Raw genomic sequence first — 26,445 nt, 5'->3', positions numbered from 1 at the left:
TATTTTCCAAGAGATAGTCCCCTTTCTATAAGGGGACTAAAGGCAGTGTATGGATTTTTCATATCATAGCTATTGATGAATCAAGGATGTCTGTTTGTAATACGCGCCATCAAGCCCTATACAGGGGAAAAAAATTATATCTTACAGTTGAATATGTCTTTAGAAAATTTTAAGCACAATAATGCAAAGACACTAATTTTGCTTTGCTGCTTAATTAGGTCTTCTGTCTGTAGTAGGCATCACATTATATTGACCTATGCAATACTTTTTGGAAGAGTCACCTCCAGAGAGGCCGAGTGCCATTTCCATCAACTGCATTGACGCTGCAACAAGAATGGTTAATATGTCTAACAAGGAGGAGTAAGAAAGATTTGATTTTTTTTGTGAATAAATTCACATTTACATCTTATAAAACTTTGATATTTTCAAAATTACAAAAAAGAAAGTTTCCCAGTTCTTCTTGTGCTAATTCAATATTTGAGGCAACATCAAAGATTACAGTGCTTATAACATCTTTTATTCAATTCACATAAAAAAGCATGCAGTATTAATGTAAAATGGTACAGTATTAATGTAAAATGTTCAGTGCACATTAGGTAAACAAGTCATTAGCATACAAACCCATTTTTATCATCTATACAGGCATACTGAACACATTTAGAATAACAATGCTTTTGGGGAACAAAATTAAAAACTGTGCTTAACTTCCAAAAATACAAGCCATGTTTGCAATCTTAAAGAAGAGACATTTTCTAACTGAAGTGCTGTAACCCTGAAAAGAAAGAGGCTGCTACCTTATAACTATTAAAACAAGAGTTTCAGTACAGTACAGTGCTATGAAACAGTCTAAGCAGCAAAATTTTCTGTGGGAGACAAGTTTTATGGCAAAATTGACATGAATTTCATGAAACCATAGTATAGCCAGCACCTGCCTTGCACGCACAAAATGTAACCTTCAGTAATGGGAAACATAACCTTTAAAGCAAATTTTTCCCTTATGTAAATGGCTGATTTGACAAGACCACTTAGAACTATCCTATTCAAGGAAGCTGTTAACTGTGCTCACAACTGGAAGGTCATGTAACCAGACAACAAAAACAAAACAAAACAAAACAAAACAAAATATATATCCAAGTAAACAAAATGCTGTGCCAAAGAAGAGAATGTGGAATGGTTCTTCCCTAGGAAAGAGCTTGTTAGGGGCAAGGGAACATTCAGTTTTCAGTTGGTCAAAAAAGGACATGACCAGATTGCATGGAAGTCATTAAAAATGAGGTTCACTTGAGAAATATTAAGCATTCACAGGTTGACAACTTTGAGTCATATTTTACTTCTAGTTAGAATCAGTTTTTGGTAGTTTTTGATGGACTAGCACTAGAAAGGCCGCTCTGAATTTTCCTCTTGGTTGACTGACTGACATTTTTATTTTTCCTTTCAGGAATAAAGGGAGAAACCCAAGGAGTGTTGAGCTGATTGTGTAGGTCAGATGACATCTTTAAAAAGCAGGAACCAAACTTTTGATCCTCAAATAGCCTCTGTGAGTTACTGAATAGTAAACTCTGGGAAAATTCTCTTTGAAATAAACAGTTTGGAGGTTTGATTTCACTAGCCGCTACGTTCTGGCCTGCAAACAATGGGAAGTGGTCATTCATATCTAACTCAGATGGGGATGGAATGGAAAACATAGTAGTTTTCCAGCCAGTTCTGTCAACTGATGGGTCACTTGCCTCTGGACTCTTCATACTCTGTTCCTCATCCATTTCTTCCAGTTTCTTCTCAGTTTCATTCAGAAGCTTAGAGCACTCTGTTGACTTTGAAGAATTATCAAGGTCAGAGGACTTAAAATTATAGCATGGACTCTTGCTATTGTCTGATTCAGACATCATTGAGTCCAACTCAGAAATTTTATCGAGGTAGGCAGCATCCATAGATGCCTCACTGGAGGTTCTTGTGCGGTTCATTTCAGATGAGCAGAGAGTATGCAACTTTTTAGGTAAACATGAACATGTTTTATCACTGGACTTTGCTGGTGTTTCATCTGACTGACTAGCTACTGTATTTTGCTCTGATTCATCAAAATCTAAGTTCTCAGCAAAGTTTGCTGGGCAGGTCCCCCAGAAACCTGATTTTCCTGTAGTAAAACAGTTTAGCTTCTTTTCACTATTACAGCTGCTTATGCTGTGTTCTGGAGAATCTTTGCTGCAGTTATCTGAACTGTCACAAAACTCTTCAAATTTCAGTTTTCTCAGAAAGGTTGATGGCTTCCTTGTGTTTTCTTTTCCCTCAGGAGTGTTCAACTGAAGGCGACTGAGAGATAGAAAAGGAGTGCATGGTGCTGGAAGCTCATAAAGTTCTTCATCCTTAAATGGGGTACATTCCTCAATTTTATTCCACTGCTGTTCTAAGCAGGCATCCATATTTGTAGTGCCTTCATCTAGGAGAACTCCCTGACATCCTGGAAATAGCTCTTTCTTTGAAGCACACTGGGTGTTTGGCCCATTCAGACCATCTTGACTAGAAGAACTTGAACATGTTCCACCACCTGTCAGCTGTTCAAGACTTTCAGGACTTTGACTGGTAGTCAAAACTTCTTTCTCTAAGCATTCAGCCTGGCTTTTCAAATGTGTCGTGTCTTCTTCAACGCTCTCAGGTACTTTAGTATCTGTGGAAAGTGCTCTCTCACTAACTGTACTCACAGTTTGGGTTCCTTCACCTGCGCTTTTCAGCTGTAAAAGCTGACACTCCATTTCTTCTATGTATTTATCACTTCTTTCCAGTGCCTTTTTTAGGCGGTTCATTTCACGTTCACTCTGTTCTACTTTGGACTGAAGTGCAGCTACTGTAAACCTACCAAACCTGCAAGATGTGAAAAAGAAAAAAAATACTAAATCAGAAAAAGACAGATTCTCCAGGTGCATTCTGAGCTAATTTCAGGGAAGGACAAAGCTACTATACATTGTGTTAATTTGACAACAAAAACCAGAACTGCAAATTGCTGCTATTTATGAAAAAAAAATCATCATATATATGTATAGGTGGGGGTGAATATCTGAAAAGCCAAAATTAAACTATTAGCAGTAGCAAGGCAATAACAAGCAGATTACCCTTCCAGGGGCTGGTTCTATCAATTCAACTCAAATATGCATGAAGAATTATCCCCTAAAACAATGGCAAAGATTTATGATAACATTTGAACAGTGGTCCACATCTTGAAATATTTACATTCAATCATTTTCCTACAGTACAGCAGTGTTTTACAATACATTTCTTACACAATGTCACCTTGTCAAATATAAAATGCCAATATGAAATTGCAACAGTCCTTTGTGGTGGTTTTAAATACTTACATAGACCATTTCAATTATGTTCCTGTTAGATATACAGCTTTTCCCCAACCATCGCATGGATGGTACTTCCACTTATTTCAGAGCTACTTGTTTTTTGAGCCTTACACCTTGAACAATCTAATTTCTTCCTTGACTCTGATATAAAGAAACACCACTTGTGGTTTGCAAAGATTGTGTGTCTGCGTGGCTTCTAGCTTGAGCACATTTTAAACTGTAAAGATACAGACCTCATCTTCCCCCCATCCTCCACCAGCTTTCAAGACTGACCTTCCCCAGAGGGCAGGTGAAGGTTTCAGCTATATGTCCTGACTAATTCTAACCTGTCACTGACAGGTGGGCACAAGGGAATTCCCTGCTCCATCCGAGACTTTCAATTTACAGAAAGAAAAAACAATTAAAGTTCTGGTATTATTAGGAAGGAAGGAAGAGTCTGCAACTAACCTAAACTCTGACACATATGGTGTTTATATCACAAAGAAATGACAATTCTTCATGTGGGATTATGCTAAGCCCTACCTTCAACCTTGCAGCTCCATCTTACAGCACAGGTTTATATCCACTCTTTCAGCACTAAGACTGCCTGGTATTCCTCTCCTGTTTCTTAGTCTCTCTCCTTTTCTCTCCCTCTCCCTTCAAAGTCAGAGGAAATCCCCCTTCCATCCTCCCCATAACTTCCCCATCCCATCCCCTCATTTCATCATTAGATGTACCTACTGCAACACTCAGACCAATCAAGTCTGAAGGCACGATCTGCGACTACTTCTGACAAAACAGCTACAAGACTATGCCTATATTTCCAGCAAGGCAAACTGTTTTGTTTAGTTAGCAGTAGGAAACTGCTCTGCATCTGTAATTGCAATGCAGTCAAGTGGGTAGTCATCAGGGAGGGGAGGAAGGGCTATCACAATCACGGAGCAAGCTGGACATTAGTGACTAGATCTGAGACACTTAACTGTTCGACTGCTTCTGAGTATTTACAGGACTGAGGATTTTGGCATAGCCAGTTCAGTGGCGGGTAAGAGTCATGCAACAGACCAAGCCAGTTCTTCTACTGAATTGCCACCAGCTCACATTTTAAATCAGATCTGCCCAAGTTTTCACACACTTTATGTACCTGCCACTCACTACTTTGTAGACATGAAGTGGCAAGGTAGCGGTTTTATACTTAAAATAGGAAAGTTTAGAAGCCTCAATCCCCCATCCACTCCAAGAGGTTGGTTCAACTGGAATTCTATCGAGGTGAGAACTCCTTGTCCCCAAGTGATAATATAAATGAAGATGGCCCACTTTTCATTTACTTACTCATGGGCAGCAAGTTTTCTAACTTCATTGTAGCAATTCCTCCATTTCTGGTTGTGTGCAAGAGGGAAGTGGAAGAAAAGGGTGTGCAAGTCTTCCTCCCTCCCCCATATGAAAGCAGACAAAAGCAGAACCATAGGGAATTCAATGATTCTGCATTGTATTTTCATCTGAAGGAGGTTACAATGTACACATATGCAACACATTTTGACCTATTACCTCTTTCAATAAAAGGAATTCAGATTTTGGTTTAAAATATTAAAGGAGCCACTGTAGCATGGCAAGGGCCAAGCAAGAGCCTCCTTGCTTCCTATATCAGGCAGATTCAGTGTTTATTTTGCCTTCCTCTAACAGACCTAATCACATAGCCCTAGAGAATCAACAAAACTTATATTGCTTAAAAAAGCATGTAAGAAATGACACAAAATCACAATTAGCTTAAGAGCCAAATGAAACGTGAAAAAATGCTTATAAAAAATAAGCAAAATTTTCTAGGATCGGCTGTACCAGACTGACCCAGAAATTGAACATGTTTACATTTATATGCATACCTCTCAATTCTTTTTTTAATGAAAGAATGGTGTAATATGTTTATTTAATGCAAATAGCGTTATTGACAGCTTGAGATTTGCTTATGAGGAAGAACTGTATTCTCAAATGCAACTTAAGAACAAGTGTCCTCAGGTTAAAAAAAATACAGAATGTTGTTCAAAGCCAAATGGCTTCAGTAATATGTTAATTGTTGTAGAGGTATGTGTTTGGGAATTTTGGTTTTTAGAAATGGAGCATCTGACATACTGCCTGTAGTTAAGCATCACAGCAGTAGCTGCTTTCTGTTCCTGCTTTGACACTTGCATGCAATTATTTCCCAGATTTTCATGGATTTTTAAGACAGCCATTTCACAATGCACATATTTAAACCAATGAAATACCTAGGTCAAGGATGACTGAGGTGTTTAGTGACTTGCCTGGCAGATCAGCTAAACATTTGTAAGACACGCATTTTTAATTAAAGTAGTCAGAACCCTTCCCATCTGCTAAACCACTATCCTACGAGCTTTCTTCTTCCTTCCTCCTCAACAGTATGCTGAGCTGTCATATCCAAAAAGCGCCTGATGACAATAATAAACATAGACTAAAGTGTGATTACAAGAAAATAATTTAAAATTTGTTCTCACACTCTAGATAGTCATTTTCCCTAAAGTATCTGACCCAGTTTACACTTGAGAATGAGTGGAGACATCCGTCAGTAGAAGTACAGGTACTAGTACATTTGTAACAGGGAGTCATTTTTATAACTTCACTCATGAACAAAGTATTTTCAATGGCAGGGTTTTGTTCTTTAGTCATTTCCACCTAAATAAGGAGTTTGTATCTCATTATATCTGTTCCAAATACATTCTTTCTATTAAAACTTGAAAGGCCAGAAAAAATAGTGCTTAGTTAAAAGCATCCTCATATACAACACACTTTGACTTACTGTCTCTCTAAATAAAAGGAACTCTGATTTTGGTTTAAAATATTAAGGGAGCTACTATATTTCAGATGGGATTTGGATCATTCAACACAGACTCTACCTAGAGACATTTTTGATGGCTTAAGGTCTTTAGCTGACCCCGGCTTCCAGCTGTCACTCTAGAAGGCTACAAATCTCACATATGTCCTGTATCATAGCTGCCAGTCCTTGGCATATGTATTAGATATGGTATACTGTCTTAGGTGACACTGGACACCTATTATTAGGCAACTGAACTTCATGTTTCAGGACCTTTCTTCTGCCAGGGTCCTTCCCCTCATCCGAACAGTGTTCTAACTTGACACCAGAAATCACAAAGTTAGCAATCAGCTCTCATCTGCAGTGTCATCGAAGAACAAACAACATAGCTATATTATTTGACATTCTCCCTTTTCACATTATTCCGTGATTTCCCTTTCACAGTTACGTGCGAGTACTCCTGAAGATGTCCATTTAGAAGCTGTGTAAGTTTGGGTTCAAGTTTAGCAGTCTCTCACCAACAACAGATCAAAGACAACAACAGACATAGCAGGTCTCTCTAGTCAAGCTCTCAACTCCATATGGACTTAGCATAAAACCACAAAACCTCACATAAATATTTACCTTTGTGTATGTTAAGCAGCTGCAGCAAATAGACTTTTCCTATATAATCACATACAGAATAGTGAGCCTGCCAAGATACCATTGAAAAGAGAATTTTCCAATTCTAATCATCTGATAATCCAGACCGGGGAACAAACAGCGACTCTTGCTCATGTAACTGAGATAACTTCCAAAAGAAACTAAGGGTGGGGGAGTGGGAAAATACAGTGTATAGTCAGGGCTCCTCACAGTTTGAAATTAGGGCAATGCCAGAGCGCATATCCAAACTTGCTCCCATTTATATGTATATTTTGACTTGGGGTCTGTAGTTAGAGGCAAAAACAACAACAACAAATTCCCCCCCTCCTCCCAAAACCCAGGAAGTCATGACAAACAGCTGGAAGCCCTACTAGCTTCCACAGCATCTCTCCTGTTCTGTGATACCATGTACCAGAAACAGTTGGATGAGAATGAGTTTTGCAACCATCCTTTACACCAACTGGCTACAGAAAGGTGATCCACTGCAACAACTTGACAATATCCCATGTTATACACTATTTTAAGAAGATTGTGTACAATAGTTGCATAATCATCTTTAAGCAAGAAAGAAAATCCTTGTTTATCAGATGAGGCCCTTTCCTGACAAGGCAAAAAAAACAAGTCAAAAAATAGACTTCAACTATATTGCTCTATTTAAGATCTGAAACTAGAAAAAAATGGATCAGTAATGGAATTTGGTTACACTGAGTAGAAAAGCCATAGGTATAGGCTATTATTGCTTTCCATTTTGCAGATCAGGCTGTCTGACAGAAAACAAGTGTGCAACAACCCTTCTTGAAAGCCAACACGTAGCAGAAACACTTAACATTGATAACTGTCTAAGCCTGTAAAAGAATAATTTCTTTCCAACATGAGCTGATACTGGGCAATAAATCCAGTTCACAGACTACAAAACCATTTCAAGAGACATGGCTTTTCCATGGCTTCCTGAGCACCAGGGAAGTTTATTTCCTTCACATCACATGGGTAAAGCTAAATTTTCCTGTTTGTTGAACAATGGTAGAGTAGCAGTATTTAAACAGAGGAACAGTCCAAATAAGCTAGTCATTTTGAAAATAGCTTCTCTTTTCACTTAGGACAAATTCAGATAGACGCACTAAGCCTCTTAAAGCACTTGCACATCTTTCAGTGAAGCAGTGCTTGTCTTCTGCATAGGAAAGCCAGATTGCACCAAGGTTGGTGAGTAGCAGGCCACAAAGGATAACTTCAGAACTACTCAAAAAAAGGCTAAAACCAGCTAAAATCTGCTTAAGACTTTAGACTTTTGCACACACAGTGGGTGCTCTCTCAGGGTATAATGTCATGATTCAGGAACTCAAAGGTGTTTTGAAGGCTACAATGCTGCATTTAATTTTTCTAAGGCTGCTCTGCAACTGGTCTTCAGATATAACCACTCCTTTGGGACAGCAAGTTTGCAGGAAGATAGAGAATAGACCTATTTTCTGTCCAGTAAGACAGAAGCATTCTTTCTTTCTGCACTCAGGACATGTGTTACCAGAACCTCATTTGTAGGCTCAGCAAAATTCAGTGAAATACAGACTGAATTAAGTAGTGTAGCATGAATGGAAATATCTGATTTGGGAAAAAAGTAAATGTTGTATACAACGATCTGAAAAGTCAATTGCCTTAGATTTCAGTGTGGAGGTAACTGAAGTCACAAATCAAGGCAGGATAAAGAGTAAAACCAGACAGAGAGTGAACAAAAAACCCTTATATGAGATAATGCAACAATTTTCTGTATGTCACAGATAATTTTTCAGACTGGGATTTTAACTGGCAGAAGAAATTAAATATTAAGGGAAAGGCCTCATAAGAAGCTTAGAAGTCTGTTTCAAGCTAATTTGAATCTAACCATTCATAAAATACACTATACCCTGGAGTAGACAGACTTACTAGCTATTTTCCTTCAGGTAAAAAGCAAATATTCCTTTGCCAAAAATGCTTTTAAGTCCATTGTGCTCTGCCAACGGACCTAAGAGTTTTCTATTTTAAGTAGAGCTAGATGTAATAAGGCTTTATCATTCTGCAAAACTTGAGTTTCCAAAGTTTTTGTGCTAGGTGAAGAACAATCATCAGTTTGTTTTGCCTGAAAAATGGCAGACTAATTCAGGTCTCTGGTAAGAATCAGAGTCAGAAACCTATCCCTTTTTGCTCTTCAGAATATATCCCAGTTAAAAGACAGTTTGGTATTCTGGCTAAGGTCTTGGCCTTCCCATCCGTGTTCTGATCTAAAATTGAACTGTGGGTCTGAGAAATGTTTCCCTCAAAAAAAACAAACAAACAAACAAAAAAAAAAAAAAAAAAAACACAACAACAACAAAAAACTTTCAGGAAAAATTTTCTGATGAATCAGTATTGTCAATTACAAATTGTGTAAAAAAAAAAAAAAAACCAACAACAACAACCCCTGACACTGCTGCAATGTCAAATTTACTGACATTTGTGACATTTTCCAGCAGGTTTTAATGGACACAAATACACAAAAAAAAAAAAAAACAAAAAAACAAAAAAACAAAAAAACAAAAAAAAAAAAAACAAAAAAACCAACTCAAGACTATGATAAAGGGAAAGTTTCTTTATTGACCATTGAAGAAGGCTAATTATATTTTTCCTGTGAAGTAAGTCAGAGGTTAAGTCTGTGTTACAAAGGGACCATTCACCTGCCATCAGTGTTCTTTTGCTATAAAGCAGAGCCTATTAAAATCTTTGGGTTGTAACATTTAGCTTCAGTGTCCCTACGCACAAAATGAACTACAATTTGGGCTAGTGGGACTGAATACTGATAAATCCTTTTACAAATAGTTTAATTGATGCAAGTATTACTTACATAAACCAGTGGTTTAAGCATGATTCCACATCTGGCAGTTTGAAGTTTATTAAGAGTTATATCACAAAGAAACAATAGTACTGACATTAAAATAGGAAGACTCACTACTACTTAATATTGCACTAGAAAGCTATTCAGCTTTCAGAACAACCTGAATGAAGTACAACAAAAATAACTGCATGAGTAAGTCAGTGTACCTGCACAAAATGACTATAGTGACACTGCTGGGATCTAATATTTATGTCTTCAGTACTGGATTTCATAAGCAAGATAAGGAAATAGACTTATTGCAGTCATTGTAGTGTGTGAAGCCTACCTGAAAGATCTTTAAAATACCAGTTAAAGTTTGCCACGGGAACTAGAAGAACCTTCAAAAGCAGTCTCAATGTATCTGTTAGGCACAAGTTTTTTCTTGTAGTACATACGCAAACACACCACTTCACTGAAAGTGGAACTGAAGTTTAAGTTGGCTGAAGCAGGGTACAGACGCACAACTTTCTGAACAGCTAAAATGTTGAAGTTCCTGAACCACTTTAAGCCTAGTTCAACTCATGTACTCCAAACAATATTCAGGTACAGTTTTGGAGTTACCATGGGCAAGAAATCATTCCCAACAAGCAGGCAAGATGTGACTATTTGCTTTGAAGATGGGGCGGGGGAGTTTTAATAGTACAAACATGGACAGGCCTTGGCACTGTCCAGTTTCCAACAACATCAGGTACCTCTCAGAAGGAAACTGATAAGCTATTTCTTTTAGGTGACATGGGCAAAAAATAAGAAAATACACAGTTTGAAACAAAAACTATTTTTCCCCATATATCTATTTTTTTTCTGACCAACTGGAAGGTAAAATGTGAACAAGTCAGAAAACATCATGAAATTCCCTCTACTGGAAGTTTACTTCACTTCAGTAATCAAGCTAGATGATCTGGTCTCTTATAGCCTTCCTTTTCTAAGATTTACTTAGCTGCACCTACTTTTCAGATTTGCCATCCTTGCCAATTCACCCTAGAATCATATGGGGAAAAAAGATGTTTCACAAAAATCCCTCTCCATCACCAAGACCTTAAAGAGTTCTAGAGAACATCAGGTCAGAATGCACTTTTGCACATTTAACACAGTAGCACAAGGAGCAGGCATTTCCTTTCCTGTGGTTTTGAATGATGAGTAGGTTGGCAAGTGTGCGCTCCATAAAGATGGATTTCTTCTTCAAACAAGTGACTTGTGAGCTAGAACGAAATCTGGAGAGCTCTCCTCTCATATTACACATACAAAAAAGCCCCTCCACCAAAGTCATTCCCTCTGCCCCCAAAAAGCACTGTATAAACCTTAGACTAACGCTGCCCCTAGCTTTCTAAGATCTAAACCAGGAATAGCTTGACTGAAGTCAGGAAGGCTATACTTGCAGAAAACTAGTGAGAGCAAAGAATGCAAATTTATAAATAATATCAAGTAAGGATCACAAATCAGAGAAACGGTCATGAAATAGCTCCAAAAAGAGGCACCTTAGCACACAACTGTAATTAATATGACAGAATTCCTGTTTTTTGAGGTCACTGTCACTGACGTTTTAACCGCTTAAGACAGAAAATTAAACAGACATCAGTTCTGGGAATGATGTCCTCATGCTACAGAATCCTGATCCTGCAAACTTTAGAAAGCTATCAGGGACTTTCTTTGAATTAGGAGTTAAGTCCATAGAATAAGTGCTGAAGGGAGTGTAAGGAAGAAGAAAATGAAGCCAAACACAAGGAGCCAGAAATTCTGTACTCTGTAACAAGCTTTCTACTTTGACAAAAGGATACCAGATTTAAATGAAATTCTTCTATAACAAAATAAAGTTAATTGTAGAATTCAACCAATAAATCCAGCTCTTTAACACTGTCCAGATAATACAAGGGCAACATCATTTGCAGTCAATGTATATTTTTTCACTGAAGACCTGTTGCAATTCTTTAAGTCGTATTTATCAGAAATCTAGGAGTATAAATACCACGGTCTACCTTGGAGACTCATATACAACCCCTGGTACAATACCACAGTTTTAGGCTAAAGTCCTACAACAGTTAAACAGTCTATAAATAAAATATGGTAGCTTTTAAAATATTTACATACTTTTGGGGTGATCTACTATCAACTTCAGCTTTTAGTCGCAAATTCTCTCTTAAAAGGCTATTATTTTCCATGCTCAGTTTCTTATTTGCCTAAGGAAAAAAGTAAAAAAAAAAATTAAAAAAATAAATAAGTATACAGTAAAACAGAAATGACTTCTAATATTTATAAGACAAGCTGTTTCTGCTTTTTAAAGAGACAGAACTAGAAATGTGAAGGCAGGAAACAGCCCTCAGACAGGGACACCACTTAAAAAATTACCATGGGAAATGGCTTGCAAAACTGAATAGCGAACAGACATTTTTTATTTATATTCCCAAAATACATTGCAAGTGTCCTATCTAGGGAAATAAACACAGCTATGTTAGTTAGTACAGAAAGTCATTAAGTGGATGTACTAATGGCAATTCCGTGTTTTTTTTTTTCCACATGACTAAATACTTTAAGTACATTAACATTACAATGTGCAGGTATCAGCAAAACTGATGTTGAACAGCTTCCCCCACCCCAAATTAGAGTAAGATTACTTTTTTTTTTGGTTTATTATTTTAAAAGCACAGTTATCCTATGGATGTAAATCCATTATGACAAGCTATTTACAGTCTTTCTTCACTTTCTTCTATGACGTTATGATTAAGACTCCTGATTCACAGCCCTTCTCACTCCTTGAATTGAGGTCAATCCCTTCCTCTCAGTTCAGTGGACACACTTGTTAACAAGATACTTCATATCAAGAGAAGTTTTCCTGCTGCCGTGTTTCAGAACAATGAATGCCACCATCGTAACAAGGAGAAAATACTCTTTGCACTTCATAGTCTGCTCAATCTCCACATGCTGAAAACAGCACCAATGATACAAGACTCGTAATTCATAGCTTCAATGAGATGATACTTCCACTGCATACTAAAAACATAATCTGGGGTTAGATCCGAAGAAGGAGTTAAGCAACTGGTCTGTGAGTTAAACGCACTTCATTGGAAGCCTCAAATTGTGCATGAAGAGAGGCAGAAAGCAAAACAGTTATGCAAATATCCCCAGTAAACATTAGGCAGGCACTCTGAGTTTGCCAAGAGCAAATGCTGAGGACAGCATGTCTGGAAATCTCTGCTAGAGGTCTACACACCTAATTCTTTTCCCAAATAGCTTAAACACTAACTTTAAATGACTTGAAGTAGCCAGAGGAAGTGATACATAACTGTAGACACTAATCTATAACAAAAGGATGAAGGGAAGCATTCCAGTCACCTTTCCAGATGAAGCTAAGACCAGAGATATGGAGTATCCCCCCTACCACTGTAGGGGACAGGATGACTTAGAAATCAAGGGCCAGAAAGAGTAAATGGAACTTTCTGGTAAAGATGGGACCAGTCCAAGGCTTGGATGTCCAAGTGTCACATCACCCTTTATTTTGTATATTAAAAACAAAACAAAACACCCTCTAAGCTACCCTGAAAGCAAGGAATAAGAATCCAGGACTCCTTGTTTCTGAAGGAGAACCAAACCATTCAACAACACAGACGAAGCCTGCTCTCTTTCCAGTGACATAATTCTAGCTCAAACAGGAGATTGCCTGACCTGAGTAGAGCTGATAGGGCTGTGCAGAGCTGATAGGAACACAGTAGCACAAGGAGCAGGCTTTTCCTTTCCTGTGGTTTTGAATGATGAGTAGGTTGGCAAGTGTGCTACCTGTCACATAGTAAAGTAGAACCAAACCTCCCCAACCTCCTGCTTCCTCAGCAAGTGCTTTAACCTCTAAGCCAGTAATCTGAAAGGGATCTCCAGCCGTAGTACAACATCTAGTTTGATGACTCCATGTAACTGCTAATGAGTGAATTTCATCTGCTTTTTTAAGCTTGTATCACTGGTTTAGATTTGCTCTGACTCGATTCAAAGTCACAATGCTTACTTTGGGAGTCTGTGCCCATAGATACTGAAGATGGAAAATGGCCACCATCTCTTCATTCAAACTGTTTTTTAAAAAGTGGCTGCATCCACATTTTCTAATGGATCTTGTTTCACTGGGAAGTATGATGGATGCTTTAAGTTCTTGGGTCAGGTAATTTATGAGTAAGAAAGTTTCTAGTTCCACATCAAGTGTAACAGGAAAGGGGTGCCACACTGTTCAGACTGGGCACAGCTAGTGCACACTCACAAGTGAAGAAGGTTAAAAGAAGAGCCAAGTGACTTGAGGTACTTCCAGAACTGGGCAGCTGTCTAGCAAGAAACAGATGGAAAGAGAGTGCTCAGATCACAGTTTTGGACTTGGTCCCTAAAACCCATCTAAATCTTTATTTGGATCTAATCCTTAAACAAATCCAAGGACTCCATAAACATAAAAACCCTGCTTTGCTAAGGCTCAAGTTACACTGAGGAAAAAACAAACAAACAAAAAATTCTGCTACATTCTTACTGCTTACTTCTTACATTCTACTGATTCAAGGAAAAAAAATAAGAAACCAATCACCACAAAAAGGAGGCACTACAATTTAGCATAAGAAAAAAGACCATTCCCTTCCCCAAAACCAGCATTGCTTAGCAGACAAGAATCCCCCTTTTCCAATTACAAGTTGGACGCTCCTGGGACACTCTTAGGAGGACAGGAGATATGTATCCTGACTTGTAAAGTTAAAGTCTGAGTTCAATCAAGTTACTAAAAATAGAATTTTGGAAACTCAGTTTGATCCTTTGTCTCATTTTTCCTGTTTATCATGCAGGGTAGTATCTAGTCTAATCAAGATCAGAATTAGCTTTAGACTACACAGAGGCAGAACTACAGGCATCCCATGAATGACAATAGAGTAGCAGAGTCATATGATGTGATCCCTTGAGTAATCCCTGTGGCAGAGGAAGAGTTAAAAAAAAGTAAAAAAAGAAAGTAAGAAAAAAGAGTTAATGTATCTTAAATACATAAAGCTTTTGCAGGAGGCAATCCAGGACTGCTAACAGAAGAAATAATTATAGCATTTTGAATAAATGCAAGTCAAATTTTCTCCAACTTGCCCTTCAAATTCACATTGAAATTTTGTTCTCATTCAATGTTTGAGGCCATTCTTCTGGTGCCCGTAGGTAGATTTTGCAAGATATTTTTATTTAGTTGTATTTTCACATGATTCTTTATCTCCCGCACCCCTCCTTCTGCAGTCTGAAGTCTTGTTTATAATGCAGTTAAGGTGTATAAAAAAGCTGCAGGTTTCCAGTAAAGGATCTTTTGGTTATAAGATGCTGAAGCTTGTCTATTTTAGGTCAAAGGGTCAAGTTACTCTGTCTCAGCAAATTGCACCAAAAATATCGGCTAGCAAGGAGGGCAATAGTGCAAAATCTGCCTCAGCCAATTGTACTATGTTTCGCCACTGAACGTTGTAAAATAGATATATTATATAGATTATTGCAAGCCTTAGAAATCTGGTCATCAATACTGGAGACAAGTGCTGCTATAATCCAATTACCAAGCCATAGAATGACAGAGGAGTTGAAGAAGAGTCACATACAAGACTCACTACAACAAGCAATAACATCTGACATTTGCTAAGGCTATATGGAAATACTATGATACACCAACAGTCACGGGAATTCAATTTTTGCCCGGCCTTTTGGATCTATGAAATACCCAAAGGTCATACTAACTCTCACCTCTGTTTAACCAACAAGAAACAGTTACACTGCAGCACAACTGAAGAAACACATATTTATTACCTCTTTCAACTTTTCCACATTATCTATCACTTTTTCACATATATCATTGGCAGCTTTAAGCTTTTTGCTCCATTCCTCCAGGGTTTCTGGACCAGTGGTACTTGCTTCATCTGTTGACTGGCTAGTTTCCTCATTTTGGCAAGATAAACCTGACACTGTAGGATCCAGAAGAGATTTCAGCTGCGTCTGTAAACCGAGATTTTTACCTCTCAGATCTTCCACTTCTTTTTGCAGGCATTCTATTTCATCCTGAAAGCACCAAAAATTAAAATATCACAGGAATTAAGATAACAAGTCAGATTAATCAAACAATACTGGCAAGTTCCCACAGCACTTTAGAAAAGCTGGCTCTCTGGCAAGCCCAAATGCATGCCTTTACTTACACAAAGCTAAGTATGCTTACGTGCTGTGCTTCAGGCAGGATTTCATCAACACATGCTGAAACATAATGCAGGTTTTAGTGAAGGGAATTCTCCGACTACATACAGGACACTGAACAAGCTGGCAGGCAGACCACAAGCTTTAGAGCATTCAGCAACAAGGATCCTATTACTAAGGCACCCTGTGAGATGATCTCCTGCATAAAGTGTGTTCTTAAGGGTATCCTCTGCTGACTCATTTGCTGTTAATTGAGCATAACATGCAAGAAACATCCTGAAACATCATATGCTAAGATTCTGAAAGTCTCTAGATTAAAAATGGACGCAACACTGCCTGGAAGAGGTTGGTCAACAGTAATAGCTGCACCAATGTAGAAAAAGTATACGGAAAAGATTCTCAATGACCAGCAAATAAGGTTATTAACAGTGTAAACTGGGAGCTACAAAGAAGCACTGACTTCAAAAGCCTGCTGTTTAAGGGGCGAAAGAAATATTTTTTTTTCCTGAAAGCATGTCTCCTGTATTGTCTACCAAGCTAATACTTGAGTTGCTCAAGCAAGCCATATAATGGCATTTACAAAAATCCAAGGCATATTTGCATTAATCAAGCTACTTTTTTTTTTCCTAACATGGGAATAACCATTTTAAAATTGGAAGGGTTTTTTTTTAGAAGACATTTATGTTAGCCTATCCCCCTTTGGAGGTGACTTAACAGAAATAGAGAAACTTTCTTTTCCTGACCCCTTTATAAAAGAAACTGCACTATAGGCATACCTATCATAAAAGACAACCTAACTTTCATAATAATGGGGATATACATGGTGTCCATTTCCTTTCTCTCATTCCCCTTGCTATGAGACAGGTTTCCTGAAGAAATATAGGATGTCTTTATACACCTGCTACTAAGGAAACAACAGCTGAGAAGACAAACCAAGCATACTCCTTATCAACAACTTTTCCCTTCTTCCTAAGAGAATATTTTTCAGTAGGAGAGTGGAGACAAACTGTCAAGCATTCATTCATTTTCAGAAGACAAAAAAGCGTTAACAATTGAAAATTAACCAATGCCAATAGATTTCAGTGGTCTATATCCTTTAAAAGCAAATTTAGCCTTCCTGAGCATCAAGGAATTACTTCAGAAGGTGTTTGCATTTGTAAATAAAAAATAATAATTAAAAAACCAACATAATGCATAAAAAGAGAACCCTCTCATCTGGGGACGGAAATTTCCATGCTACCCAGTAACTGGCTATATGTGGCTACCTGTAAGTCAGGCAGAATTTCACTGTTGATTTCAACAGGATCTCTCCAACCAACAGCCAATTCTCTCTCTCCTAAACTCAACCTGAAGATGGGATTTTAATGCAGCCAAGTTCCATGCAGATTCAGTACCAAGCTTTGCTCAAAATAAATAAATAACAATCAATAAAAACAGTACCAGAACCCTGAAAGCAAAAATACCTTCTGTACACAGTAATTTACCTGTTGTTGTTGTTCATATGGAAGGTCACAACACTTCCCATACACCTACCTCATATTCTTTGTGGAGTAATTCAAGCCTAGTTTTACGCAGGTGTTTTCTGACTGCTGGACTAAACACAGGATCACTTTCACTTGTTCCTCCTAAAGCAACACAGGAAAAGGAATCACTAATACCATTTCTTTTTCAGTCATTTCAATGTTACTAACCCACCTTAGAGTGTTTTTCATACTATCAGCTCAAATTACTATGAGAGATTTTAAATTCCTTTTATTTTCAGAACAGGTGACAGGGAATATCTATTAATGATGCTTAGATGTCAAAATACTCTCAAAGTAGAAAGACAACTTTTGAAAATTTTCAAACTTGTATTTCTATTGACAGAATCCTATTTTACTGAAAATAATACTATTAAAAGAAGGCTGGTGAGGGCGTAAAAATCAAGCTTCAATTATTAAGCAGAAAACTGTTCAAGTTTGTAATGTAAAATTCTTTAGACATATTTTTCTCTCACAGAACTAAATAACAAAGCTGTTATTTTTACCTCAAATCAAGATCCCAGTATTTCCTAACTCTAGGGAAGTTCAGATCCTCATTCAAGTTTTATATCTTTGACTTCTTTCCTTATTAGGAGACATTTTCTTAAAAAAAAAAGAATAAGACAAGGGAAAACAAAAACAGAAGACCACAGGCCCATTCAAAATTCTGTATTGAAATATTTTATTTTCCAGCTAAATAATGTCCTCTTAGGTCAAAAGGCTGCAATACATGGGTAGAATAGTTGAAGTGAGGTGCATTTTTCTTCCAGTTAAATGAACCAAGATTAAAAAACAAACAAACAAAACCCCATCATCACAGCTGCTGGGTACCTGCTACCTGTGACTAATCAAGTCATTAATATAAGTATCATCTTAGGAAGTTTTATTTTGTTGTTACGTAGCCTTCTAGAAATGTTTAAAGTCGATTCTTCCCTAAATATTGATAGCAAAAACACAAAGGAAAACATATCCAGACATCTCTGAGCTCAAAAGTTCAAAGCTAAAATTGTGCTTACCTATAATTTCCTTGCAGGGATTTTCAGGTGTGATAGGAATCCTGCAAGCTGGACACTGATTATTGTTCTTCAGCCACACATCAATACAAATGGAACAGAAGACATGGTTGTTGACACAGATGACTGGGTGACGGACCTTTTGGCATTAAGAAAAAGAGCAAGCAAATAAGGTATTCACAACATCTTTAAAACCTTTACAGGTAATGAAGTATGAAAACATACTACCCCAATTCCTCAACACAAGCCTGGTCATAAACGGAGAAAAGACTATAGTTCTACTAGAAGTGATCTCCTGACTCAGAGAGCCAAGTTCTCCACTATTGGTGGCACCAAAACTGTAACAGTCTTCACAAAACTAAGCTCCTTGATTCTAAGAGCTCATCGACACACAGTGTGGTAGGCATGCTTCCAAATTACACCCCCTGACCTCACTACCCCCTAAAACTGCAGTCAACCACTTCAGTGAAACGTACTTGCCTCCCTAGGTAGAAGGGGACCAAAAGGCATGCATTAACTAATTTCCAAAGGTGAGCGAATGGGGGATTGCTTCTGGCAACAGCCAACACTTTGCTTTGGAAGAGGCATCACTGAAACAGACAGGATTTCAGATTACATTTAGCCTGAGCATAATCAGCTGCATGGAAATAAACCTTAAAAACGATAAGGGCCAAATCCACAGAGCAGAAATATGAACCAGTAATTATTAATTCAACCCTCCTGCTAAATATGCATTACTGCTAAATAAGTCATTACCTAAGAACGAGGCAGCTGAAAGCTTAAATATTCCAATCAGATGCAGATCCTTTCAAAAAGCTTCCCACCCTTCCAAAGCAGCAGTGTAAACAAACATTTAGAAAATATTAATGACAATGCATTATTCTCTCTTGTCACTTAACTATAAATCCTGCTTGAAAGTGAGTAAGCACAGAGGCACCAAATATGATACAGAAGAAAAAAAAAAAGTTTCCCCAGTGCCTATGTTTTACTGAAGCTTGTGTTATAGCTTACAGTAATAGGCACTCTCAAATCTCTCAAGACTTACCATTAATATCTGTTAGAGTTCTTAAAAATAATTATTTGATTCCTTCACCACTATCTTTGTCCTAAGATCTATTCTGAGACATACAGGCAGTAGTATCTATTACTTTAGATTCTACTATATTGCTTTTATGAAGCACTTAAAATCCAAGTTCAAAAGAACTCATATAACTTTTAAAAAGTCCTACCACCCTAAAGATTTTCCTCTCATTTTGCTAGAAAAGTAGTCAAATTAGAAAGATGAAATGTTGGCAGGGAAAAGCAAGTAACTGAAAAGGACAACTAATAACCACTTTGGAAAACACACTGGATGTGTCCTGTAGTAATCATATCCACACCAACAGTATTACTCAAGTTAAAAAAACAAAACAAAACAAATCACCCCAAAGAAAATCCAAGTATTTTATCACTTAAATACACATCGACCTGATTCAAGGCCCAGATCTGTCAGGTCCTTCCTCAATTTACTTTCTGTGCCTATGTCATATTACAGTATTCACAACGTTATAAAGACTTCCAGTATGACAGTCCTGAGAGCCTAAGGATTTGTGTGTACACAAACAGAAACTGAAGTTACTAAAGGTGTGAATAGGAAAAGGCTAAGTGATTTCTCCAAGGGTCTGCAGTCTCTCACCTCTAATTGAGGAGGCTTTTTTATGATTAATGCAAGTGTTCACCCATCAGCTCTGAAAGCATTTAAATATTACAATTTCTAACATTAAAAATATATCTTTGTCATTTACTTAAAAATAAAAATAAAGAAAAGCCTCTTCCAGGCTTCCCACCAGCAGCTAAAAGCAAACAAACAAAACCCAACCAACTAACCAAACAAAAAGAAGCAGAAAACTTTCTCTGGAACGGCAGCAGTCTGATAAAAGCTACATAGCTATGACAGGATATAAAGTAAAATAAAATAACAAAGTCTAAACAGTAAAAGACTGTTCAGGTCTCCTCCCAGGGGAGCAAGAGATCCTCAAGTTACCCTAACCCTGACATGAAAGTGCACTTTTTGCAAGTGAATAATTACTCCTATGTCTAGCAAAATAGTAAGTCACATTTATTAACCCCTAGGGTACAGTACGTCTGATTTACACACCTTTACAAGTTTCATTTCATCGTTGGGGTTTATGATTTTTTTGGTAGCTCAGAATCCACACAAAGCAATCCACGCAACAACAACAGAAGCTGCTGGTGAAAATCTTGTCAATAAATACAACGGTTGGACTGCAACTTCTCTTCATGAACTTTGTAAGCCACTGGTTGCCACAAGCTGGTAGTGGGGAGGTAACCCTATCTACTCATTACTAAAGAAGCATTAGATTCTACTTGAATTACTGAACAGCTTCAGTTCCTCAGTTGATCACAGCTTAAAAAAAAAATACAGCTTATTTGGTAAGGCTTGGGAAGGTGGGTGACTTTCAATAACTTCCGATTTTTTTCCATTCAAAATGCATACATTGATTATATTACCAGATGTTGGCAGGCCTTGAAGCCTCAAATCCTGTACACATCTATGTCACTCTGAAGGCACTTACGGACCTTTAAGCAGCATTCACTGAGTAGCAGGCATATGTAGAAAAAGGCTTGCTGATATTCCTGCATGAATCCCTAGAAATCTGAGAGGTGTTCAATGCATACAGAATTGTATACTCAAGCCCTTGCAAGCTGTCAGCACTAAAACCAACAGAAGAGACCTTCTGTCATTTCAGAACTAGTAGTCCTAACAGTTTGATGCAGACAGAGGAGAAAGGCCTGAAACAGTGGAAAGTTTTTCCGAGTTTCAGTCACTTATACACTGATCTGCTGAATTATGAATAAATTTAAGAAGGCTATTCTAAAAGAGCATTCAGACTATAAACATGAAATTTATTCAAGCAATTTAACTCTTGTTATAAATGCTTATTTACCCATTTTGTAATATACTTTACATACCAACAAAATGGATTGTTTTTCACTTTCCCAAGATTTCCACTTTATTAAACACAAGGAGTACATGACATTTATTCAGTAAGTCTATTTGATATGTCTTTTTACTGTCTTACCACTATGCATAGTGAAACACGTTAGTTAAAAGTTTCTATTACACATCAAACTCTTTGCAAGTTTTGCAGACATTTATGAAGAGAAAGGTATTTTCTGATTGCAGGATGGGTCTTATACTACGTGCGAAGCCTACACACAGAGCCTAGACCACAGAGCTACTAGAATGTGTCAACTCTCTATTCCACTTTCTGCTCCCTTCTACAAAACAGGACAAAAACTACAAGACTGCTCCCTCAATATTAAACAAAACAAACTTTTCTTTCTCTAACCTTACTCTTGAAAACAGAAAAGCTTCTTTCAATGAAGTTTCGAGCTGCAGACAAAGAAAAAGGGCAGCCTGAGCAGCCCAACTTTGCCAAAGTTTAAATATCTTGAGACATTTCAGAAAGAAAGCATTCACTGACCTTAATTACAGATGTCACCGTAAGATTCACTTGTAATGTTGATATATTCGTTCAGTGCAAATACCAAGAAAGAGTGTGGAAATCTCTTCTGGTACAAACTTAGCTACATCAATTCCTGATCGATTTCAGAATTAAAAGTGGATGTATGAAACAGTGGCTTGAAATGAGACAATGGCTTCACAGCAATATACAAGTGAATATATAACAAGGCTATTGAGTGCGTAGATCACTTTGGAAGTGACTGGGAACAGATTCAAACTAGCAATAAATTACCAGCTTGTTTTAATCTCCTTTTTTTCAAAGGAAATCCACTCTGCGTTACAGAAACAGTTATGTTCTCTTCATTCATACTACAGGTATATACAAAAGGAGAGATAACAGAACTACATTTGGGACACCTTATTTGATTTCTACAGTAAAGCCAAGAAATGCATAAACATAGTTGCTGAAATTACTGTGCCCTGTCAGAGTTGAGACATTTGAGAAGATCAGCTGTCTGCCTACTTTTACCACCTGTGCTACACCTATTTTGCATACTAGACACATCAATCCTTTTGTCATTTTATCACACAAGCAGCAGAGATCTCAGAGTACAGGGCAGGTAAAGGTAGAATGAAACTGGATAGTAAATGCTAGAGTATGAACACAAAGGTTATTTTTATTTCCTCCCTTGTAATTTCTGTTGTGATTTAAGAGTTCTGCTTTGCTTGTGGGCACTGGGAAACAAGAAAGAATAGAAATGGGGAAAGTAAATAATTTGAGAGGCAAGTAGTGACAATTATTAGTTTTGAGGGCTTTTAGAGAAGAATGGACTACTGACAACCTTCCCCCTCTGGGGGGAGAAAAGGAATCTCCCCTCTTGGACAAGAAAGAAAAATGAAAATTCTCCTCTAAATTGCAGGAATATTGCTCAATGATTTTTTTTAAATCTACTCAGTTGCATGATTTTTATTTACAAATTGTTTCACTTTGTGATACCGAACCAGGCTCAAACACAAACCTACCCTATGTTTTAAAACATTCGAGCTCTTACAGACATCAGAGGCAGAAAAAATAAATAAATAAAACTCTCCAAAACATTACCCTGAAAGCAACACACTCACATTTTGGAAGGGGGGGGGGTGCCTGGGGGACAACACCTCGGGGGACGTGCACGGTCCCCACTATCTGCAAGGTGGCAACAAACCCTGCCGGCAGCCTGCCCGGGGACGAGATCGACTCCCCCCTCCCCTCTCTGGGGTTGCCCCTCCTGGACGGGGGGGTCCCACCCTACAGCGAGACGGCAAGCTTCCTGTTGGAGACAGCATCGACTCTCCTGGGGGATCCTGCCCTACTCCAAGGTGGGACGGCACCCACCCAGCCCCGCCAAGGGAATCGGCCCTCCTGGGGGCAGGATCCCCCCACCCACCCCCGCGGGGAACCACCATTCCTGCGGACAGGATCCCCCTCGCCCTCCCGGTGGGGATCGTCCCTCCTGGGGCCGGGATTTCCCCCCCCCCCCTCCTCCCGGGGTGGGATCACCCCTCCCGCAGACAGGATCGCTCACCCCAACTTTCTCTCCTGCTCAGAGCCGCAGCCCCTTTCAGGGCACCACGGCCGGGCACCACCGAGCAGCCGCCACCGCCGCCGGGGGCGAGTGCGACCCCCGGCCCCGGAGCACGGAGGCGGCCTCCTCCCCCCCCCCCAATACCCCTACCGGGCCGCGCCTGCCTGGGAGGGAAGGAGGGGGGAAGGGCGGCGGCTGGCCGCTGGCCGCGGCGCCGTTACCTTCCCCAGGCAGATGTGGCAGGTGATGGGCAGCGTGAGGGACAGCGTCACGCTCGGCCCGCTCTGCGCCATGGCGGCGGCGCGGGCCCCGCCAGCACGGAAGTCCCGCGGGCGGCAACGGCAGAACAACGGCGGCCCCCGCGCCAAGCCCCGAGTACGGCAAGCCGGCGAGGCCAACCTGCCGCGCCAGGCGGGCCGCGCGGCGCGCGCTTTTCAAGCGTTCCCCTGGAGGGCGGGAGGGGAGCGGCAGCGAGGCGCCGCCATGGCGCCCGCGCCGCCCGCCGCGGCCCGTGGTTCTCCCTCCCCACCCCGCCGCACCCAAGCACGGCCCCCCGCGGGCTGCCTCGGCCCCCCGAGGCCCTGGCGCCCGGCCGAGGCGCAGGGCCGGTCCCGCGGGGCTTTGGGGGCGGCCTTGGCGGCGCCCCCTCGCCGCAGGTCCGCCTGCCGACGGGGCCCTGCTCCGCCGGGCGCCTTGTTCCCGCTCCGCTGCCGCCCTGCGGCCGGGTGCGCCCAACCGGTTGGACCCCACGAGGTGCCCGGCGCCCCCTTCTCCCGCCTCTGCCAAGTCACTTGACCACGAAGGAGGAAACACCCCAGAATAAACCCCGAGAGCTGCGACGCAGCAGCGGCGCAGTGCTGGGGCCGGGTGGACGCTCCCGCTCCCACCCGCGTGGACGTGGGGTCGCGCCCGCGAGCCAGAAGTCGCTTGCGCGCTACCGCGCTTGTAGCAGCGGCGATCCAAACCGTGGCACCTGGGCGCTGGGTTGCTTCCAGGCCGCCTGGCAGCAGCTGGGAGACGGTGCCGGCAGGACCGGGCTCTTGGAAGTCTGCTGGCCTGACCCCCAGGCCCGGGATTTGTGCTGCTTCGTGCAAGTGTGCCATCGCATGCCGAAAAACTACGGAGCCGACTGACTTAGCATTGCACCGTGTGGTACACGCTGAGAATGCTGAGCAGCTGATTCAAACAAGCGTAAAGTTGTGGATGCGATGATTAACAAGGAAAGTATCTTAGGCCGACATAGCAGCGTTGCGCGAGTGCGTTTCAGCGTGACATAGGTAACCCGCTGCAAATAAAGCAAGCAAACTAATCCATAGTGACATTCCAGTGCAGACAGGGCCCAGCCGTTTTGATTGTAGCATATTCTTAGGTGAGGAAGGACAGTTCTGCATACTGCACGTCTGATAAACCTGCATGTAAACGTGTTAAAATACCTCACTGTTTAGTATATTTCAGAAAATACAGTTTAATGACAATTAAAATGAAAAAAATTAAAAAATGGCATAATGGACGTACCATTAATTGTCATAAGCTGGAAGGAGAGGATGTCTACTATGAGGAAATACTTAGTCCTGGCACAAGTAATCTGCCATTTAGATAGGAAGGCACATGGAGACTTTTCACTAGGGAAATATGAAGTTATTATTTTTTTGAACTTTAAACAGAACCACTGAAACATGAAGTACATTAAGAGAGTTTATCATGCACCGAGCAAAAAGCACAGGAAGGCAGTGAATCCACATTATTCATTTTTCTTATTTCTATATTGATTTTTATTGAAAAAATGTTAACAGTACAAAGAGCAGAAAGGATAAATACAGGAAAGAGAAATCAAAAACAAGGAAATGCATCCTACAATTGATATGTAATGCCCTTTTAAATGAGTCTGGAATAAAGCTGGAACCTTTTCAAAGGCATAACTTCCCCTGCTTCAAAAAAGTGTATGTAACTGGAAAGTGACCTGCTAGAGAACAAGATCTGTTAGGATGAACGTATTTTCTCTCATCCAAAAATAGTTCATGAAGAAGTAAGTTACTTTTCTGAATAGGCTGCTAAAAGGAATATGTTTTCTGTTTAAGAAGGTTAAACTTACTTGTTTAGCAGTTTTCTGCTGAAGTTTGATGCCTAGACAGTGAAAAAATACTTCAAAAATTATTTGTGATCTAATAGCGCCTGAGGTTTAGTTGAAATTTATGGGATGATGTTACCAACTCTTCTGAGGCATAGAAAATATTTAAATCTGTAGTGCTGAGAGAGACACCACAGAGAGAGAAGGGAGCTGGAGGGGTAACAATCTGTGGCAGCTAAGGGGAGCTGAGAAATATAATGTGACCACAGGAGGTAACAAGTGTTTAAAGGGCCCAAGCTAGTTAGCGTGGAAGTCTGTGCAGGCAGGGACGGTGCCTTTTTCATCGAGTCAGTAAGGCTGGAGCTAGGATGAAACAGATCAAAACCTCCCTGGAATGTCCGGAATGTCTGCTGAGACCCGGAGGTGTCCAAATCTAACAAACAGGCAGGAGATCCGTGGTGGGTTAGTAACTGCAGAGAAAGAATGTAAAAGGACAGGTTGAAAAACATGAATCTAAATCACCAGTTGTCTTTTAGGATTAGGGCTTTACTTGTTAAGTTCATCAGCTACTTCATTATATGCCTGTAATCTCAGAAACCTTGAGACAATTAACATTTTAAATATGAAACATTATTTATGACAAAAACGTAAGGGTCTTTGATGAGTTTTAAAGTTTTAAAGGAACAGGACAGGTAAACTGGTCAGAGTACAAAACTAAGACAAGTGTATCTTTTCAATTTGAGACTCCTTTGTGCATTTTTTGACTCTTAAAAGCCAAATGAAGTTACTGCACTTTTTGCTCAAAGTGCATGGGTCTCTCCTATGTTTCAGGTATGTGTATCTTTCAGAACAGTGTTGTGGAGGGAGAGCTAGGAGCATGGGTGAAGGTGCTGGATAGTGAAATTCATGTCTCCTTGATTAATTAGTCCATATGATAAACAGGAAGTAACTAATGCAGTTATATTGGTTCTAATAATTAGAATATGTTTGGGTATA

General features: G+C 39.7%; 1 protein-coding gene across 1 annotated transcript; it reads right to left on the bottom strand.

The window, feature by feature from the left end:
- Positions 1-543: 543 nt before the first annotated feature.
- OBI1 (ORC ubiquitin ligase 1) lies at positions 544-23,703 on the bottom strand. The gene is made up of 6 exons (XM_062575976.1): positions 23,603-23,703; positions 18,351-18,486; positions 17,348-17,439; positions 15,437-15,685; positions 11,747-11,835; positions 544-2,856 (listed from the first exon to the last, which is right to left on the bottom strand). Exons 1-6 carry the CDS (start codon positions 23,672-23,674, stop codon positions 1,344-1,346), a joined length of 2,151 nt encoding a protein of 716 aa, XP_062431960.1. The 5' UTR covers positions 23,675-23,703; the 3' UTR covers positions 544-1,343.
- Positions 23,704-26,445: the final 2,742 nt, after the last annotated feature.

This window comes from Rhea pennata, chromosome 1 (genome assembly GCF_028389875.1).
Source record: "Rhea pennata isolate bPtePen1 chromosome 1, bPtePen1.pri, whole genome shotgun sequence".
NCBI lineage: Eukaryota > Metazoa > Chordata > Aves > Rheiformes > Rheidae > Rhea > Rhea pennata.
Note: the sequence above shows the minus strand (reverse complement) of the source record. Positions and strands in the feature narration are given on the sequence as shown.

Bases quoted from the DNA above. Each gene is read 5' to 3' on its own strand.
- OBI1 (XM_062575976.1), bottom strand. From the start codon at position 23,674: ATGGCGCAGAGCGGGCCGAGCGTGACGCTGTCCCTCACGCTGCCCATC. The intron at 11,836-15,436 runs GTAATAAATATG...TTTTTTCCTTAG, and splicing joins ATGTGGAAAAGTTGAAAGAG to GCAAATAAGAAACTGAGCAT. The intron at 2,857-11,746 runs GTATGTAAATAT...CACATCTTGCAG, and splicing joins GATAGTAGATCACCCCAAAA to GTTTGGTAGGTTTACAGTAG.